Below are 20984 nucleotides of genomic sequence, written 5' to 3' on the forward strand. Positions count from 1 at the left end.
CGTCCTTCCATCTGCTTGCTGTCCTCCCTCCTTTTCCTGGAGGCTTCTAGCATTGATTGACAGGAAGAACCATATTAAAGACGGTGCAGAAAGACCACGTGCAAATGAAAGCATTTTGCCTGCACAGACTTCTTGTGACAGAATATCTTACAGGCTGTTGGGAAAGGGAGGCAAAGGAGGAGAAAAATAGCGCTTTCAAGCAGGAACACTGCCACAGCACAGGACTCCACGTAGGAGAACGAGCTGTGTCCTTACCTAGGCTGCCGCACCCTCTTAAAGCTCTGGAAGGCCCACAACGCACCAGCCCCTGGTGCTCCAAGCTGCTGACGGTCTGGACACAGAAGCACCCAGGTCTCAGCAACAGGAACGCGCAGACTCATGGCACAGCCTGCCCCAATTAAGGTAGCTGGGCTCGTTGGTGCCTACTCTGCTTACTGGAGCAGTGACGCCAGTGTGTAACATCCCAGCAAGCAAACTGCAGGAGGGGGCTCAGCTGCTACCCAAAGCCCCTTCTGAGGGGCAGCATGGCTGCAGCGACAACCCAGACCCCCCACAGAGAAACCGTGTGCACAAACCCCAGCGAGGTCTGCAGGCTGCGGAGCACAGCCCGGAGGCCGCGGGAAGCCCCCGCCAGAGAGATGGGACAGGTCGACGCTTACCGGCAGGGTGGAGATGGCCACCGGCGCAGGAAAGCACCACGGAAGAGGGAGACGAGGCCATTGTGCCGCCGCCATTTTAGGGCTGAGCAGGAGGGGGCGCGAGGGGCTCCGGTGCTTCGGGAAATTTCCGCCTGTGTGAGCGGGCGGTGGGGGCGGAGAATGGTTCTTGTTATACTGAAGTCAATAAAATTGGGACATTAATAGAAGCCCGGTTCCTTTGGAGCATGGCTCCTTTTTCAGCAGCGGTAATGGTTAGGAGGAGCTGCCAATGGGAGGTTAAATCTGTCAATTCAATCAAGGAACCATCGCCTCATGGTTCCAGCAAAAGGCTGTGAGCCAGAAGAGTGATGTTGTCCTCCCACTGATACTTACCTGGACCTTCCACCAGCACCTGCACTGCCCAGCAAATACAATGAGGTATGCCTCAGCAATATGAATTGATGTAGCGTTGTGTTCCTGCTAGTTTATACATTTTATTTGGCTGGGCCTCCAGTAACTTGAGTGGGATTACTTTCACAGGTGGAAGAGAAAAAACACCCAAGCAGCCTACCTGGGAAAGTTCATACATTGCCTCCAGCTCCTCCAGCATATGTGTGTAAAGTAGCAGTGGTATTATTCGCTACACCTGCATAAATATCTAGCTATTCTCACTTAGGATACTGTAAAGCGCTTGTATCATCGTTTTCTTACCCCCTAACTTACTAACCTCCACTGTATCACAACCAGGTGCACAGCTTCTTTCAGTTCTGTAACTGGAGATCATTTTCACAGGTCACATTTGGTGAAAGTACTTCTGAACATGAAACAAAAAAATTTCTGTTAATTATTCTGTAGTATTTGGTATAACCACCACCATTTTATTACCTGCAAATCTGTTCATTGCAATGACTGTGAAAAAGAAAACTAAGAGGACTGTACAGTATTAAAGGTAATTAATTTTTAAAAGATGATTGGTTTTAGGAGGTTTAAGGGCTTTTTGTAATGTTGGCTTAAATGTAACAATAGGAATAAACAGACTGCAGTTTCTGCTTGAATATTTCTGTGTTAGGAGTCTGGTCTTTCAGCAGAAAACAAATATTCTCTATCAACTCCACTGGTAGCTTTATCTCTCTGTAATACAGGAAGGCAAGACACATTACACTGAAACAGTATCCAAAGACCCATGCAAGGACAACACACACAACAGATGCTCAGTTTTAGGGTTTATTTCATCTGCTAACATTCATTCTTGATCTAGACAAAAACAATTAGATTATTTCTTTTTTAAATCCAATTTTTCTTGTGGAAGAAAACAACCTTTTAACACTTTTTGTAAGATGCTATAAATAAATATATAAAGCTTTAAGTGTTACTTGGCTCAAGTTAAACAGTTTTTATTTTTTGTTGGTTTTAAGTTCCTGAAGTGGAAAAAAAGTGCAAACCATACACATTCAGCCCAACGGAATGACTCCAGACACAATCAATTTCAGAAAAGCTGAATCTGTTTGATCTACAATATGGAGGATGGAAGGCGGGTAGGGGGACAGTTTTATTTTTTTACCCTCAGTCACACAACTCCTAGAAGATAAGAACTGAGTTCCTTGGTAGGTAAAGCACACAAGAAAGGGGAGAGGAAGAAAAAGAAAGTCCTGCCTGCATTGCCCTTTCCCTTGCCTGTGCAGATTGTGCAGCAGAGAGGAAAGAAGAGACAATATAAGCAAAGCCTGAGACAAAAACCAATGACAATGAAAAATAAAATCAGACACCAGTAGGGATGGTGAGAAATCTTGTGGCTTTTGCATGTTTGCCTGGCAGACTACACACAAACAGGAACTTCACATTGAGAGAGGGTGGGGATTTTTGTCTTCTCCTTATGAAGAAAAGATGAAAAGGGGCAATAAAAATAAGTTAAATCATATTCCAATATGTACAAAACAAATCATGCTCAGTAAACCATTTGAATATAAAATTATTCATTATAGTACAACTCTCTCAATCCAGTCTGCAGAATTGACACCTGGGGGAAAACAGCAAGGGGGAATTGTGGGGCTTTGAGGGATGAGACAGACTCATTTGCAAATCTTGGGTTTTTTCAGCTTGTATGGCTAAAAATTACAGAGGAAACCACCTGCAGCTGGGACAATACAGGCTTTAATACCCGTGTGCTTATCAGGACTGCATTCACCTTGGCAGAACTCCTGTAGATGGGGCAAAATAAACAGCCACAGATAGCTCGGATTGTGTGCGCAGACACGAGCTCCACTGCTCACTGGTTTACCTGAACTGCTGCTAACTGACCTGTGCTTTGAAAGCTTTGCTCTACGGCTGATCAGGCAGCGAATCCTGCATTCAATTCTGCCACTGGAACATGATCTGCTAATATTAGTGAAAACAAGAACAAAAAGATAACGCAGCCAGTCCTGTGATCTGAATCCAGCAGACACTGAGTTGCATTCCAAGCTATAGCCCTGGAAATACAATGTTTAGCATAGTCTGTGTTGTGAATTCCTGTAGCGCTACTCATTTTTGTGACATTTGGAAAATTCTACGGGACAGGAGGGGATCTGAGTAACTCTAAATACCAGTAAGAAGCTAGAGATGCTTTTAACCCCAGGATATAAATCTTATTCAGGCCCTGTTCTGTAATGTTAGTCATTACCTTCTGTAGCTGTTTGGTGTTTTCTGTGAAGTGATTTGATGGGCTCAGAGTGAGAACTTCCTAACTGACATGTCCGTCCTGCCACTGTGGTGGTCCTTCTGTCTCGCTCATACTCTCAGCAACTGTGCTGCCCTTTCTGCTCCTACAGGACAGCCCTGGGAGAGAGGATTCGAAAGCTTGTTGGGATCTTTCTTATGCTGCTTCCATTGCCACCCCAGTTTTGTAAGCAAGTAAGGGACTATGGGGTGCAAAAACATCAACCTGAAGTGCTCCCCATTTATTCCAAAATGTTGGCCATGAAGGGAGAAATTCAGGCAAGCCAGAAATTCACACTGATCCTTTGTTGAGTTTTTTTTGTTGATGGCTGTGAACCCCATGACAGCCTGAGTCTGCAACCTTACCAGTCAATTCTGCATTTTTTGACCTGGGTAGGGTACAAGGTGGCATCTGACTGTCCGGTAAACTTTGGTGGAGGCAAACTCCTTCAACAGAGCTAGCTGGAATGAGACAAATGATCAATAAAAAGTTTTCTTCAGCAACAACACCCACCAAGCAGTGAAGTTCACACTGTTCAGGTGACTAAAAGCAAAAAAAGATGTCCTTCTTCTTAGCACTGCAGCATGTCTTGGCCTTTCCACCCTCCCAAAGCAGGAATGGAGTCTGCTAGGAAATCCCCACTCAGCATCACCCTCGTTTGCGGATGTGCAAGAGCCAGCACAGTGTAAGACGGCAGAGGCTAAGAGCCTTCATCTTTGGCCTGGTACCAGGTAACTGCCTGTCCAAAATGCTCACTCACACTAATACTGTATAAACTCTTAGAATACCTTACACACCCTCAGCTTTTGTAAAGGCTTTTCACGGGGTATCCCTGGAACCATGGCAGAAACATTGTGGGATGGTCAAGCATCCAACTAGATAAAATCTGAATTCAAGGGGAGCTGCCTCACCAACTCCAGTAAGAGACAGGTTGCAATCTTGCACCTGCCCTCACTGTACCCAGCATTCACCTATCCTGACCTGCATCATGATGCATTGACAGGCCCCCTGAAGAAACACTTCATGTAGTGAAGAAGGTCTCAGTGCATCTGGAAGTCACAGGAAAAACATTTTAGAAGAAAGGGGCAGATACTGAAGAAGAATATACTATCTAGCCACTACTTCTGCCGGAGTGCCTTAAAGCTGTTGTTCTCCATTAATTTTAAAACTACACACACATTTTTCATGTTATTGTAGCATCAAATAATCAGTCCTAAAAATGAAAGAAACTGTACCACTTCAAACTGTATGTAGTACCTATAAATCACGAAAAACTACACTCACATTATGTTAAAAAAGTTCCCTTAAACCCACTCAAGGAAGAAAGTAGTGCCAGGTACGTCCTGCAGCCCATGCTCTGGCACACAGCATGCATGGCCTACAGCCATCAACAGACCAGCACAGCAGCCAGAGCGAGGGATGACTTTTGGGTCACTCTCTTCATTTCCAATACTTAGAATCTGTTTCAAAGTGCCCTATACTTGTAGTACCTTGGAGTGCCTCTTTAGATTGTGTAAATTTGTTATTCCCAATGTACAGGTGGAGTAACTGAGGCATTTGCCAGGGGCAGGATTTGAATCTAGAAATTTCGGCCTCAGTGCTAAGCTGAGGTCAGCCTTCCTTTTGTGGGTTGAAGTGAAACTGTTAACAAGACAGTTTTCAAGATAGTTTCATTTCCTTTGCTTGTTACTGTAATATCTTACAAAGAAAATGTTGGAATGAGGTCTTCTACTGACATGCTTCTAGGGTCAGAGGCTGCCTCTGATTTAGAGAACCTGCAGACAAATCCATTAAAATCCAGCTGGTTACTTAGAGCCCATAACAGAAACAACTCAGGCAAACCAGGCCAAATTATGCCGGTCCTAATCATACACAGTCCCATTTACTGTCACCCTTTGGTAGATGAGAGCAGAATTTGGCCTTCAGTACAGAATGGCTCTCAGAAGTCAGTGCTGGCATATGCAGACCTGCCTGGGCATTCACTGCACAGCCCTGCCGGAGCTGCGCTGAGGTACACCTCAGATATGGATTAGCTGCAGTAACCATTTGTGCATTATGGATCCATAACACAGGATGCACAGTGAAAAGCCTTTGGGGAAAGCTGGAAACTGTGCATATAAACCAGTTGCTTTTTATATCTTATGTATTGTTTTTGTGGGTAAACAGCCTGTAAAATTGCATTTTTTAAATATAAATGTTTTCTTTAGTTACAGCAACACATAAAAGCGCTGGGAACTAGCAGACATAGCTCCTCCCAGTCTTGGAATGCAGAGATGAGCAAATGGATTTGTAATACCTTCTGCCCCCAAGCCAACAACTGAAAATGGCTTCATTTTGCTTCCCACTTTTCAGCTAGGAGGAAATGCTTATGGCCAAGCTACACGTCTGGGAACAGGGGCCATTTGTGGCAGAACCTTAAAGACAGCGACACCACTAGCAAATATTGGTACCAGCCAAATGCAGGGGTAACAACGTCCCACTGTGCTTGTAGATGGAGGAGCATGTGCTTGGGCACTTTGCAGCACCAGGATGCAGACCCGATCAAAATTAATCTGAAATCAATACAAAAGACATCCTTTGACTTCAGTGGACTTTGGATCAGGACTGTAACAGGGTTGTATTTGAGCCCAAAGTGCTGTTTGTATTTACTGTTCTTAAGTTTTTAGTCATCTTCACTCTTCTGGAGAAGAACATCTCCAAAAGCAAGGTGTATCCCCCAGGGTGTACACAGAGGAAACAAGACAGCTCCTCTGCTTAAGGCAGCCACGTCCTTTGCAAAAGTCAGTCTGAATTGGAAACTGTTGGAAACTGTGTACAGAGGCAGAGAGAGTAAATTAAAATACAAAACAAGCAGCACTTCAGTGGATTCGTAGGATGGGAAACGGACACTGTAAAAATGGCATGCTAAAGCTGAATGTATCAGCTCTCTGCCTCTCCTCTGGTGATTTCAATGCCATATTTGATCTGCAGTTAACATGGCCTTTGAAAATCAGATCATATTCCATTTGGTTCATAGTTTAGCCTAAACAATAGCTGGTTCAGGTCTTACAGGCTGAGTAATAACGGGGTGAGACATGAAACAGGCAAAAACTGCTTCATTTCCATGCTTCCAGGCAAACAAAGAAGTGTTTGCCACAGCAAGAAAATAAGCCATACTTTAATTTGGTGAGTGGGAAGAGGAATTAGAGAAGTCATTGTTGTTCTATGACTCACAAGTCAGTAAGCAGAACCTGGTTAGACTGTCACCACACTGGAGGATTAAACTTACATGAGTCCCTAAAAAACAGCATTGAAAGAGTTCTGCTTTGAAAGTGGTCTGAGATTAAAAAAACATTATCCATGATTCCCCTTTCCAGTTTTATGAACACAGCTTGTTCATTTAAAGTACGAGCTGCAGAACAGGCACTCTGCCAAAAGACAATGTGCACTGTCTCATAATTAATTCAGACCCAGAGTCAGAAATTTTCACAGCTCTGGAAGAGAGCCCCATCCTGTTCTCACTTAAATCAGTTCTGATGCCCATTATCTCTTGATTAAAGCAAGTAAAAATAACTGAAAAAATGCAGATACGGGTATGTCTGTATGCTTGTTCTAGTTCAGTATTTCACATAGCAACAAACAAAACAAAATCACCTCCTCATCATGTTCCCATTAATTATGGGATTATTTGCAGGGTCTTCCTGGAACCTGTCATGCAGATTTATGAGGGATTCTTGCTATTTAAAGTCTTCCTTTTTTTTAGTATGTATGATAGAGTTTTCATGTGCTGTTAACACATAATACTGATGAAGGTATGAGCGGCAGTTGTGTAGGGTGACAGGATGGCATGTGAGTGCACATTTGAGCCTATGTGGAATTTGGTTGGCTTTTAACTTGTTTTGGGACCTGCCTGTGAAACAAATCTGGAAGCTCTGTGCATGAATTCCCTATTATTATTGTGATGAAGTTGTGTATGTATACGTGATATCAGTGCAATGCATCAAAACCACTGTGCTAAGTACGTATCCTAGGCCATAGCCAATTTGCTTTAATACTTCTCATCCTCTGATGTTTTCCTTATTTTATGGTGCTCTACTTTCTGGCAGTGGCTGCCACTGAAATGAAGTGACCACCTTTGTGCTCAGATCACAGCCTGACAGGATAGCACATCCTCAACTTAGTCACCGTTATCATTTACTTAGAAGCATTGCAATTCCCATCCCACCTCCAAAAACACCCACAAAGGAAAACCTCGGTTTCCTTGTTTTTTAATTATGTATCTTTATATCATTATGCTCAGGGGATAAACAGATTTAAAAAATCCTACTTCTGCGATTTGTGTTTGAATTGTGAGGATAATAAACATTCTTTTGTATTTGGCCTTACGAGTGGGCAACTGCATTTGTGCATTTTTTACCTCTGCATTATAATGTTGACCTTTTTTTTATTTTTATGTATTTATTTTTTTTTTAAGAATCTCATTGGTCTTGTAAGAAACAGTAAAAAGACCCTATGCTTAAGGAAGCAATCTATCTTCTGTTTTACAGACTTGCTTTTAAATAAAATATTTTTTGTTGGTTTTGTAATTTTACTTCCATGATCTTTTATATGGAAACCCTAGAATATCATTAATATAAAAGTCTGCCTAGGCTACCACTTCTCTATAATATGGCTCATGTAGTCCTCAGTGGGCAAGCGTCCTTGCTCTTCAGTCTCTTCCTTGGGAAGTGCTTCATTGGATCGGTGAAGAAGCCTCTCTTCCCGATTCTTTATCCTCTGCTCCATCCTCTCCAGCTGCCGTTTGTACTGATAGCGCTGTTGGAAGAGGTCCTTTGCATAGTCATAGAGCTGCATGTCCAAGTCATTGAGCTCCTCAATCCTCCGAATGGTGTCATTATCCACCTCCACTCCTCCCGCCCTGGTACTGTTGTACTGCATAAAGGGCCGGATGAATTTCAGATTAAAAGTTCTCTCAAACAGGTACTGAGTCTTTCTCTGGAACTCTGTCAGGCCGAAGAAGGCCATGTCTTTGAGGTTCTTTTTTGCGCTCTCCAGCAGGATCTGTGCTCGCTTGTTCTCTGGGATGAAAGACATGTTGTAGCAGCCCACTAAGCTTAAGTCAGCCAACATTCTCACTTGGCGGTTGTTGGCCAAATTATATGGGCAATCCATGAACTCCTGCAGTGTGCAGCCTGACCAGTCCGTGCCTTCATAGCACGACGGCAGCTCTTCAGGAGTTGGTGTCCTGCCATCACACATGTGCAAGGAGGTCTTCCAAGTAGCTCCTCGTTGGACGTGACGCCATTCGCTGAGGTAACGAGATACGGGGTCTCTCAGCAGTGTGATGTAGTAAAATTTTCTACAAGAAGAAGAGAAAATAAAATAAATACTCTGCTAGTAACAAGAAAGATGCTTGGCAAGCTGAGATCTAGTGCAGATACCAAAAAGACAAGAGCAAATCAACATCACAGCATCCATTCCGCTGTACTCTTGGATTATTTTCTTCTTGCAATATCTCATGTGAAGTAGTTTGTGCAACATTAGACCCATGTTTCTCTTTCTCATTGCCCACCATTTTAGTCTTGCTAAGTAGTAATGCTTTCACTGGGACATCCACTTCCAGCAACAGACTGCAATATCAAGAACAAATCATCAGGATTCAACCCATCTACCAACTTCAGAGAGCAACTGTGACTTCAGGGACTGCCTGGCCTTTCACACAACCATGCACCTTCTGAATCAGCCAGGACTTGCTCTGCAGGACAGCCCAGCAACTGGTCTGTTTATGAGCCAGGCCTATCATTTTCACTTCATACAGATGCTGACCAGGACACCTGCTACTTGATTGATCTGGCTGCCGACCTGAAATCTGGGAGTCTGCAGTGAGTAGCAGGATAACACCACAGGAACATAAGTGAAAAATAATGGGAAATAAGGAATGCAATATGCTTTGTAGAAAGAGAAGGTATGAGTTGACAACCAGCAATAGTAGCAATAGTTTATTCTCATTTCAGCTAATCTGCTATCAATTCAAACAAACTCAAGACACACTTTTGACACGAGACTAAAAAGGGGCAAAAAGCAAGACAATCAGGAGGAACACACATAGTGACATATGGCATTCTTGCTGTTCCAAGTATAATTAAGTCCCAAACAATACAGGCTGTCCCTTAAACTGAAAACATGACAGCTGTCTTGCACAAAGAGACCCTCTAGCTTCAGCCCACCTTGAGCCTGGATAAAGTTCTGGGATTGATAGTGATGGCAGTCTGCAACAGCCCTCTCCAGACAGAGAGAAATGGGCCTTTTTTCCCCTCACTTCCAGTAGCTTGGGACTATAGTGTCTCCAAATGTTTCTAGAACAAAGAAATACCTTCTCTAGTTGCTAAAGCTGGCAGGGAATTAAATCCACATGTGCTCCCAGCACATGGGGCTGTGTGACACTGTGCGCAAACGGGAGCACCTGGCTTTGGCAGGGTAATGCACACATACTACTGGAAATGTTCCATATAGGGGTGGCGGTGGATTCATTTCCCCATCAGAAATGCATCTTTGGAATGCTGCTATGGCTCGCTGCTCTGCTGGCATGGCTTGGGAGAGCTGAATGTGACGGCCATTGTGAGGGCACTGCAGTTTTTTTGGGGGGGGGTGTGTAAAAAAAAATCTGTTTTGGCTAATAACACATCCATATTTTCCTAGCACCTTCAATATTATTATTCCTAGCAGTAACCTAAACTACTGCAATAAGAGTAATTTAATTTTAAGAAAATACATCAAAGACACTGCCCGGGAAGTCTGATTTTAAGGAATGTTGGCTTTCCCAATTTATTACTAACTTGCTGAAGGCTGGTTCCAAAGCAGTAAATTTTGGTCTTTCCAACAATGGCAATGGGTGTCCACTCTGTCTCCAACTCCTCTCCTGCTTTCTGCCTTCAGAATTAGGAACTAGGGCTGGTAAAAACATCTGCTATTTTTGGAAACTTTTCCATCTCTCTTCATAGCAAGGGTATCACGCTGTCTAGTGATATTGTCTAGTACTGTCTGTGTACAGGGAGAGGGGAAAAAGAAGGGGAGCAGAGTGCGTAAGAGAAACACTTCCTTTAAATTTACCTCTTTTTCCTTCATTTTGATTGCAGCCTGTAATGATTCAACTACCCAGACTGAGATGCAGCTATGATTTATGTAGACAGTGCTAAGAAACATCTGACAGATGGGGATAAAATATGACAGTGGAAGGAAAAGGAAAGCAATGATGAATGCCACATGTTCAAGCAACAGATACTGATGCTAAACACTACCAGCATTTTTTGACTTGTGAACTGCAGTGGACTTTTTATTTGCACCAATGTAATCCAAAGGCTGCATTTTTTCCTGAAACAGGTTGAAGCCAATTATTATTATGTGGCTTACAGAAGCAACCAGGAGTTTCACCTAAGACCAGGGACTCGTTTGTTATGTATGAGGGGGAGCTGATTCCTGCCCAAACCTGCAGTATACACAGGGATGGATAGGGAAAAAAAAAAAGAATTAGTATCTGCATTTTGTAGACAGGGGCACCACAAATATTAAATGATGTGCATGAAGTCAAATGGGTGTCTGTGGCAGAGCTGCCATGAATCTGGTTCTTGTAAGTTTGAGTCCAGTTTGTCTTCTCTCTCAACTTTAGGAGTCTATTAGTAAATCAGATTAATAAATATCATGCAAAGCTTCTAGGGTCCATTGGAACAGAGACAGCTTGAACAGGATACGGATTGAAAAAAGGTTAAGGAGCAAGTATTTCTTTCTTCACACCTGCACTACAAGAGCTATTATCTTAGTTGAGGCGATACACTGATAAATATTTTACCATGAGCAATCTTCCAGGTCAGTCACATAGAAAAGTGCTCGAAGGAGGGGAGTTTGCCTCCTGACACAGAAATAAGATGCATCTTTGGAATACAGGCAGTAGAACCAGGCCCCTGGAGGTACTTTGGGAAGCTGCTCCAATGGGGCATAAATGAAAAAAAAAAAAACCAAACCAAAGAGAGACTGCAATGCAAAAGAACAGTTTAAACTGCCTAAATTGAGATGCACTGTTGACATACTGAAAGTTATGCTCCCAAAACTGTATTTAGCTTTCTGGAAGGATATTAGTTTCAGAGGTGCAGATTCCCTCAGCTCTCAGGAAAGTGAACAGCACACCTTTAGGAAGACTGGGGCCTCAGGAACCAGAGATGAGCCACTTCGATCTTAGATGAATGACCATGGAAGTATTCACCCAAGGTAATTAAGATACTGAAGTTTCCATTCTCTAGCTGTAAGTTGGGGATTGCCTTTAAGTTCAGCGAAAAGTTAGGTTATCTCTCTACAGCATCATCCATTAGCAGCATTGTTATTAACATCAGGAGCCAGAAAGTCAGGGGAAGTTTGCGCCACCGTGGCTGAGAACACAGGCGGTGCCACTTGTCAGCAGTGGCTTGAAATTTATGAGGAACCACATGACTAGTAAGTTCTCTTTTGTCATCAGAGATAAAATAAACATATAAAATACATGCAGCTGTGAGTGCCCTTCCTTTCAGCATGGTGCCCCTGACAGCTACTTAAGTATTCCTAAAGGCTCATTTCAGAAGTATGGTCTTCTCCTAGCCCAGATGGTTCCACTCAATACTGCCTCACAAAAAACCCAAACAGCCCCAGTTTGGTCATGCAATGCCAAGACTCACTGGCCTTCCTGGAGTTAACAAGCTTGAGCAAGAAAAATGGACATTTTAGTTAGTATGGTATTTCTTTTCTTTTTCTTCCTGTGTGAAGCTGGGCAGAACAGCATTACTACTTTTGCAGGCTCCCTTTCTACATATCCATAGGGTTGTGATCCCCTGGAGGACAAAGAAAAGCAGAAGCCAATGTCACACCTCTGCCTGTCCTCGCATTATTGTCCCTGGTGGTCCCAACATGAAAATTCACCTGAAGGTCCCTGGGGCATTTGCAACTTCAGCGTTGCAACTTGGATCGGCATGGAAGCTGCACAGTTTTGTCTGAGGAAAGAATCGCTAGCATATTTATTAAACAGAGCAAAATGAAATCATGTTTTTGATAAACAACCTGTACTAGAACTGAAGTTTCAGGGAGAAAAAAATCCAATATTAGAAAGGAAGGGCAATCTTACAGTTGTAGTACACAATGAATTCAGGCAACTTGAGTGTAAGTACCCCTTCTGCCAAAATTAGCCTATGTGCCCCAAACAAATCTCTCTCTCTGCCTCTGTTTCCCATGTGTGAAGGGCTGACAATATCTCCTTTGTCCATTTTGGCAATTCAAAACATAACATCTTTTGGAGCAGGAACCGTCTCCTTCAATGATTATGCAAAGCCTCTGTTTCAGCATGGATTGAGGTCAGAGGACAATAGTTAACTTGAGGCATATTTTCATGACACAGGCATCAGGGGCACTGTTGCCCCACAGGATTCCCACCCCAGACCTCTCCTTCCCATTCTCACATAGCAGCACAAAGCAGCCTTAGTTTTTGCCAGCAGAGGTTTGGGGTTTTTTTTGTAGGCCCATGCTGCAAATGCAGTCACTGAGCAGATCTGGGTTAAAAATAACCCTTTCTTGCAGACAGGAGGGAGTGGCTGAAACCCCCATTTAGTAATATTCTGCCTTAATTCCTGTCAGCACGTTCCTCAGCTAATGAAGAGGAAACGAAACCCTTCTTCCTCTAAAAAACCAATTCCTTCTCTTTTGCTAATAACCAGTCAACATAATTCTGATAAAGTGACAGATTCTAAATATGATGCTATTATCTCTCTTCAGTTCATTTCCATTTATGCTTTCCTACACTCCTATTCCATACACCCTTCTTACTTCCCACTGCTGGTCTCTAAAATCTGCCAAGAACTGCTTATTTGACTGTGCAATCCCCTATTCTTCACTGTGATTAAATGCTTCCCTCCCACACAGCTGAAATATCTTATTTTTTATTTCTACAGGTTCTTCACTGAGCTTTCAAGCATCCCTCACAGGAAAAGCAAAAGCTATAATGAGTCCTTCTTGACTACTGTGGTGGCCTTCCATCAGATAAAGAGCAAAATAAGGATAGCCACTTCCAATCATACATGCTTCATCCTGCCTGCCAGGAGGGGGAAGGGGAAGGAAGCTGCATAGGTCAGCTTCAACCATATAACCCCAATCTGTCAAAGCAACATGCCCCCAGGCTACAATTTTTCTACTGCTAAAGAAAAAAATAATAAAAAAATCTTTCTATGTCCCTGCTGAATTAACTGAACTGAACAGGGTGTCTGCCAGCTTGCAGGAATAAGAAACACTGTTTTGTTTAAAAGAAGTAGTAATGTCAAATTTGTGGCTGATTTAAAGCATCTTTGTAAGCCAAGTCCACATATCATGCACTCCTCATCATTTGTGGGGGTCCTTATTCAATTCATACTGGCTCTCACTGTAAATAGTTTATCCCTAAAACAACCAGTGATTTTGCCTCCCACCAGCAAAATGAAAATGTGCACCTACCCTGCTGTTAGTCTGCAGTGACCAAGGAAAGAAGAACTAGAGCAGCCAGCACCCCTTACTGCGATGACTTAAACCCTCACCTTACAGAGACAATTAAGGGGATTATTAGGTAATGGTTATCTCCACTGAAAATGGAGATAAAGGAGCAGTTCCAGCAATGACTTACAGGTAAGTAAAGGTGAGTCAGGTGTCTCTAACAATGGATGAACTAAGAATGTGGCAGATGAAAGTTTATAAGGAATTTATATTCTCACTATAAAGTCATACTAAACGTTACCTACAAATAACAGACATATGAAAAACTGTTTTACCCTTCTGCGCAGAGCCACAAAATGACCTTCTGCTATGGTGGGAAACTCTGGGGTGCAGAACACTCTCCAGCCAACCCCACCACTTGCTGCAGTAAAAGTTGCCTCCTACCTTATTTACCACCAGTACACCAAACCCTGCTTACCACTTTTAAAGCCCAAACTTGTGAAGACTCCACGTATTTCCCTTTTTACTCTACAGTCAGGTTTCTTGCATAACAAAACACACTCTCAGCTAGAGATTGCAATTTAATATATGTACAATGATTACTTCCTTTGGTAGCAAATAGCCCTAATTTTCCTCAGTCTATTTCCTCTCATCTGGTGTTCATTTAGACTCTTCCTGCATTTCACACACAATAAACTCCTCAACCCTTTAAAAGCCATAGAAAAAGAAAGAAAACCCCAAACGAACAAACCAACCAGTCTCTTCTGTCCCCTATGTTTAAATAAAAGTTGCTACACAAAACACCAAAAGCCAAGAAACTTAATAGCAAAGCCAATCCTCCAGTACTCACTGTGTAAACACCTACATCAATGTTTTTCTTTTCCAGTAAACAAGGGGGGGTGTCTTTACAGCAAGACAGTGCTTGCTTTGGTAACTGGGTTTGTTTTGCACAGTTGCGTTTGTTTTGCCTGATGATCTCTGCTCTTGAGACTCTGCTGTATTAAAAGATGTTTTCAAAGGTAACCAACCGACCATTACACAGGCTCTGCTCACCCTCCAGATGTTGACTCAGGGACTCTTCCTAGGGTCCGATTTCACCATGGGCCAATTCCCCATGCAGCGATGCCTGGGCCATGCTGCTGACAGCCCACTGAGAGCTAACCCCTAATAACAACCCTCAGGCTACTTCAGGAGTTGGAGGCAGAAGAGAATACTCTCGTACTACAGACAAATTGACGTGCTTTTCTTCCAAATGGAAAAAGTCTCACAGACTCTCTCAGCTGGATGCAATCCAAAGCACAGGTTTCTAAATACGCAAGGGTGGGTTTCAGCAGGTAAAATTGGGTGTTTCAGTCCAGCTACCCCTTCTTGAAAAGGAAGCAGAGTTATGGGGAGGTTACACCCTTTCACAATTTGGCTGTATTTTTGAGTGTTTAAACAAAAAGCTGCTACATGAATGCCTGTGTGTGGATGCTCCAGAAACCACTTGCCTGTTTATCCTATCTCAGGCACATGCAAAGTGGAGTCTCACGTGTCACACCAGCTCTACAAAACCACTAATAATTGATCTGCGCCTCCAGCTCCTGTTAAGGCAATGGGGGAGTAAGAAGGGCCATTCTTCCAGGATATCTTAAATGCAGTTTAACACACACATGTATTCCTCCATTCCCAAGAAAGGGGTTTCAAAGCAGATTCTGGAGTCTGCGGAACACCCTGGCCTAGGAACCCTACATATGAGCGCCTGTTGGGTGCTCGGAGCTTTGGATCCTCGCTGACATGACGTCTAACTCCCTCTGAAACACAGGATGGGGTGTGAGCACCAGCAGCTCCTGAAAAAAAGAGCACTTCTATAGCTGGCAACATTTATATGGCCTTTGGGGCTGCAGCCTTACCTGCTGCCCTTCCAGTTCACAGTTACTGCCCAGAAGAATTGCAGTTGGACTAGACGCTCATTGTAGGTCCCTTCCAACTGAACTATTCTATTCTACTCTACTCTACTCTGTCCTATCCTATCCTAAAAACCTTGGGACAGAACAGATTACAAATGGAAAAAAAAAGTAAACTCTAATTCCAGCAGCTACAGCAATACTGGCTGAGGGTGTAAGTAGATCTGCATGAGACTTCAGAGTGTAAATGAATCCAAGATTATTTAGGTCTGGTCTTTTGGATTTGAATAGCTGTAGAGTCAGAATCTATTACATATTTCTATCTTTTAGCAGGAATTAAAATGTGTTATATTCATTAAATATACACTTAAAAATACCAGTACTATTTAACCCAGAGTTAAAAAAATAATCTGTGAGTAGGCATGCATGAAAAGCCACACCTCTCTTTTTTCCCCTGTGTATTTTGTAAAATGTGGAGGATTTTGAATGCTTCACAATCCCAGTGATGCAGCTTTTCATCATACCATGAACGGTCACGCTGCAATGCCAGCCAGGGAGCGTGAAGCTCGTGGGTGTTTGTACCTGTGTGTACCAAACACAACACATCTTTCTTGCAAAGGCGGTAGAAAAGATAACAGAAGCTGACAGTGAAGGAGACAAAAGAGCAAGCAGCAGCTCAGGCACTTCACAAGAGGAACAATCACCCCTCCATCCACTCAGAACAACTTTAAAGAAAAGCTTCCCTTTCGGTGTTTGCAAGACGTGCATGGGCTCTGAGTCACAGCTTTAAAAACACGGGATAGAGTCAAACACAATTGCAAGGGTCTTCTCCAGCCTGGTGGTGAAGAAACCTGCAGACATGAAACCAAGGAAAAGATCAATCTGTGTGCTCGGTCTGGACACTCTGCAGCAATTCAGCCTTGATTCTGGAATCTGGAGGAGCGATAATGCTGTGTGTCTGCACGTGCCTCTGCACACAACGGTGTCTGCAGTGCAGTAACAACAACTCATTGTGAGATGTCTCTATTTAAAGTTGACCTACAAAGAAAGGTAGGTCTACAAAGCAGTAGTTGGAATACTATTATGTATATATTCCTTTTACATAGATATTCCTTCTGAATTGTATTGGCAAAGGCTGCAGAGCTGGAGTGGAGGTACAAAGGATGGAAGTCAGCCCCAAGGGCAGATGGGTGAAACCCTGGTTTGTTAGCAAGCTGGGAGGACACATGTAGCCTTGACACCCACCTTGGGAGTGGCAGTATGATACAGACTATTCCATACTGACGAGATTTATATATATGGTAATACAAGGGAGCATTTTATGCCTGGAATCAAATGCAGCATCAAGATAGGTATGGTTGGGTATTAATTCCTCTGCAACCATCAGAAATGGACACATTCAGGATCATTATCTCCATAAGTGAAATGAGGGTATGCTTTTACCTTAGATCTTGGTGTTGTGCAGTACTGGTAATTGCTGTGTTCATAATACGTTGTTACACACTCAGCCCGCGTTCAGATTTGTTAGCAATATACTATTAATAGTCTTTTACCCGGGAAGCAAGTATGGTCCTATCACCCTTATGTCTCATGTTTTATATCCAATTAGCAGAATAGACACAGACTATGAGTTTTAACATCTCTGCTTTTCACGAAAATTCAGCTGCTGTGTAAGCACAAGGATTTCTTGTTGCACTGTCTCTTGCAAACAAGTTAATCTAAAAAAAGATACATGACGTTATGATCTTTAGGAGTGAACTGCCAGTTAATTTTTCAAAATGACAGATGTGATGAAAATTGGCCAAAGGCTTGGGAAAAAAAAGCGGGGGTCAGGGTAAGGGGAGCAGATGGGGGCGGAGTCGAAGGCATTCCAGAGCCCTCTGGAGCCTTGGACTCCTCTAGGACCCATTAAAAGCTTATGTTACTTGCACCGTTTATAAACAAGTGCTTTCTTTTGCCATCATAACCATGCTCGTATCAAGTGCTTAGGAAATGTTGACTGCTGTCTTCTACTGAAGCAAGGCACCAAAAATGATGGTAAGTTACAAATCAAATACCTTTGATTTACTACCTTTCCCAAGTTTCAGGAGGTTTGTTGTGATTCCTAAGTGACCTTAGTAAACTGACTAATCAATAGCACATCTGAATGCTGACAGACTGCAATGGAAAGTTTCACTGCCAGAAGGATTACATCAGTGCTGGCAGAGGACAGACAGTAGAAATGTGGACTGCAATCCATGCCTATTCTTTGCATTCTTTTGCTTTTGTTATTGCCCCTGCTGTCATGAAGGTAGGAAATTTCAGGATGAAAAAACACCGCCATTCTCCTTAAGAAAAATTTTCACTCCCTTCACTTACTGGCTCCATCACAGAGACTTTAATTTTTATTGATTTTAGTATTACACAAAATACAGATTTTAGTAACACATTACAGCCATATTTACTAAGAAATATTTGCTAGAAGGGTACTGTACCCACTATTTTTTTTTTTAGTTTCTCCCTGTACGTTAGTCACATTAGAAACAAGCAAGAAACAAATCAACCCCTGAAGAGTAATGAGACGTTTGCAATGAGACACTGAACTTTTCATCTCTGCGTTAGACCAATTTGCACTGGATAGGTAGCACAGGATAGCAGTTTTCACCCTATCACTAGACAGTTTAAGTGGAAAACATTTGGGGTGTCATTCTACCTCCAGGGGGTAAGTGCTGTCCCCTAATAAACTGCCAGTGCAGGCTGCCATGTTATCAGGGAGGCTGAATTTTAAGTCTCCCCCTTGTCAGCAGGACTGTAATGCACTGGTTCTGCACGGAAATCTGCACACCTTCGTACTGTCTTTGCCCTGGAAAGAGAGAGAATGACAGGGATTCAGCCTCCCCAGGTGTCAAGATGGATACAATGAATAAAACAAGTGCATATTTTACCTAATAAAGCAGGATTTCTGCATCTGATTCCTGCACACTTCAGGATGCAGAAGAAAGAATGATCGGGATATTGCCATACAGAAAAAAGAAAACCAGAAGCAAGTTGAAATAGCCCAAAGACAAAGCAGAAGTAACTATGCAATATGCAAAGATATTTATCCGAATCAGCTGCAAACAAAGCAGATAGGCTGGAATTTGCATTTTCTTTTGAACTGTAAGCCAGCTTCTCTTGTGACTCACAGGAGCTCTACTGGCCCTGAGATTCAAGAAACATTCAAGAAAAGTGTAACAGCGTGATAGACAGGAAGTATGTCTCCTTGAAGAAGATTACATTATAAAGAAACCATACAGGAAGATTAAGGGAGCAAGAGTAGTCAGAGGAGCAGGTATTGATCGCTTATGCAGGACAACTGAATTCCCTGGCAACTGCCTGCCACAGTCCAAAGGGATGCAGTATTTGTGTCAGGCAGCTGCAACTGCAACTGCAACACAGACACCCGTGAGTTGCTCGTGGATCAATCTTGTTCCAGTCAAAAATTGATGGATGGCTACTTTTATTGATTGGAGTGGGAAGACTTAGGAAACAGAATCGAGATGCACAGAATTTTGAAACTCAATTGACATGTCCTGGACATACAGGTAAACATTATAACTTTCAACCAGCCAGGGTACATCAAGAAACAAGACATGCCAAGGAAGAAAACCACAGAGCCACACAAGCTATTCCTGGAAGCAGCCACAGTGCAAGCTGTTGCAAGGACTGGTTTCCAAAGAGCTCCTCTGCTCTTCTGTGAGCCACATACGGCTGCTAGCGAAAGGGAACTACTACCCAGCAAAGCAAATCAATGTGAACTACGTACTGCCATACCCCTGATGGCATGAGATAGGTGACTGGTCCTAATTCCATTTACCCAGCTCCTTCTTAAAATTAGTGCTGGGAGAGGTTCCCACACTGCTTCTTTTCTTGCGAATATTCATATTAGTGGCTTACAAAGAGTACCAAAGCTCCCTCTTCTCAATTAACTGATTCTCCCTCGCTCAGGAATAGCAGATGCTGTCAAGCAACAAATAGATAATCCTCAAGAAAGCTGAGCTACTAATCAGCCACTTTTACGTTTAAGATCACTTGGAGTTGCTACTGCCCTATACTGTTTTTCTAATTAATTGCACTGGAATGCACTTAAGCAAGCCCCGGATCAAAGAATCAACTGCAGAGATTGAAATAAATCCTGTCTGTGTTGCTAATGCCTTGGAAATGGATGACTTGCTAAGCATTCAAAATCCTGGGTACCAATGGTTTAAAACTACAGATAGCGTGAGACACTTTCAAAGGAATAGATTTAAGAACAAAAAGGAAAAAGCTCCCTTCATTTGCTTGTAAAAGACAATTAAAGAAAGGCAATTGTTCAACTAATTTATTGTGAAGTTTGTGTATCTTAAGTTCCTTATTCTCCACTTTCCTATCACCAGGAATCACAGTGCAGTCAATTTTCATTACAGCAAAACTTTATCATCATTACAGATTTCTTTTTTTTATTCGCTTTTATGAAGGGTTGAAATCTTTTCAAAATAATGATAAATAAAAATGACTGGGGATAGATGTGTTACCAGTTGGTGCAATAAATCACTGTCGTCTCCTGCATGAGTCTCTCTCTCATGGTTTAGAGTATCATCAGAATGCCTTTGATTGATTTACAATTTAGTAATCCAGCCATCATCATCCATAATTCTACAATAAACCATGCCACTTAATGTAGCTGTTACAGATGTTCAGAAGTTCATTCCCTGCCTTTTAGGAGGTGATATCTAGACAGCAGCTGCAGACACCAGGATTAGCTGGGGAGGAAAAATCTGTCTTCAGCATGGGAAAACATCCCATTTTCCTGTAACAATGCCCTGTCTTTAAAGCTGAAAGACATGCTGCCAACCTTGATATATCCAGCCTCAATTATTAAACACCAAATATCTATATGCATATACGTACCCCCTCTTGCCAGTTGGCAGGAGTAACAAGATGCCTGGCTTCTGTCTAAAAGACATTATTTCCTGGGAAATCAAGACATTACTAAAAGCCGTATGCAACAGATCCATCAAAGGGTATGCAGCAAAAAGCAACTGATCTCACACAGGCCATGCCAGCACAGAAACTCATGTTGCAGTGCATTTTGCATGTGGCACAGCATCCAGATTCAGACCTAAGGAAGTGCTTGGAGATTGCTCTTAAAAACACCACAGAAGTTGGGCTGAGGCAGACAGGAAGGGCTGCGGCCTGATGAAGAGGGTGCTATTCATTATGCTGTACTGTAACCAATACCAGCTCTTCCCGACAGCACAACTGGAGACTTCATGGGCATCATTACTCATTTTTTCACAAATCGGTGATCTG

At 42.7% G+C, this 20984-nt stretch overlaps 1 protein-coding gene across 1 annotated transcript in view; it reads right to left on the reverse strand.

Annotated features, from left to right (window-relative positions):
• Positions 1-1849: 1849 nt before the first annotated feature.
• The window catches only part of HS6ST1 (heparan sulfate 6-O-sulfotransferase 1), a 203002-nt gene continuing 183867 nt past the window's right edge, over positions 1850-20984 (reverse strand). Inside the window, exon 2 of the mRNA XM_052803731.1 lies at positions 1850-8671. Within this exon, the coding sequence (XP_052659691.1) occupies positions 7963-8671 (709 nt within the window). The 3' untranslated portion in view covers positions 1850-7962. The remainder of the gene's footprint in view (positions 8672-20984) is intronic.

The sequence above is a fragment of the Harpia harpyja genome, chromosome 12 (genome assembly GCF_026419915.1).
Source record: "Harpia harpyja isolate bHarHar1 chromosome 12, bHarHar1 primary haplotype, whole genome shotgun sequence".
NCBI classification, from domain to species: Eukaryota; Metazoa; Chordata; class Aves; order Accipitriformes; family Accipitridae; genus Harpia; species Harpia harpyja.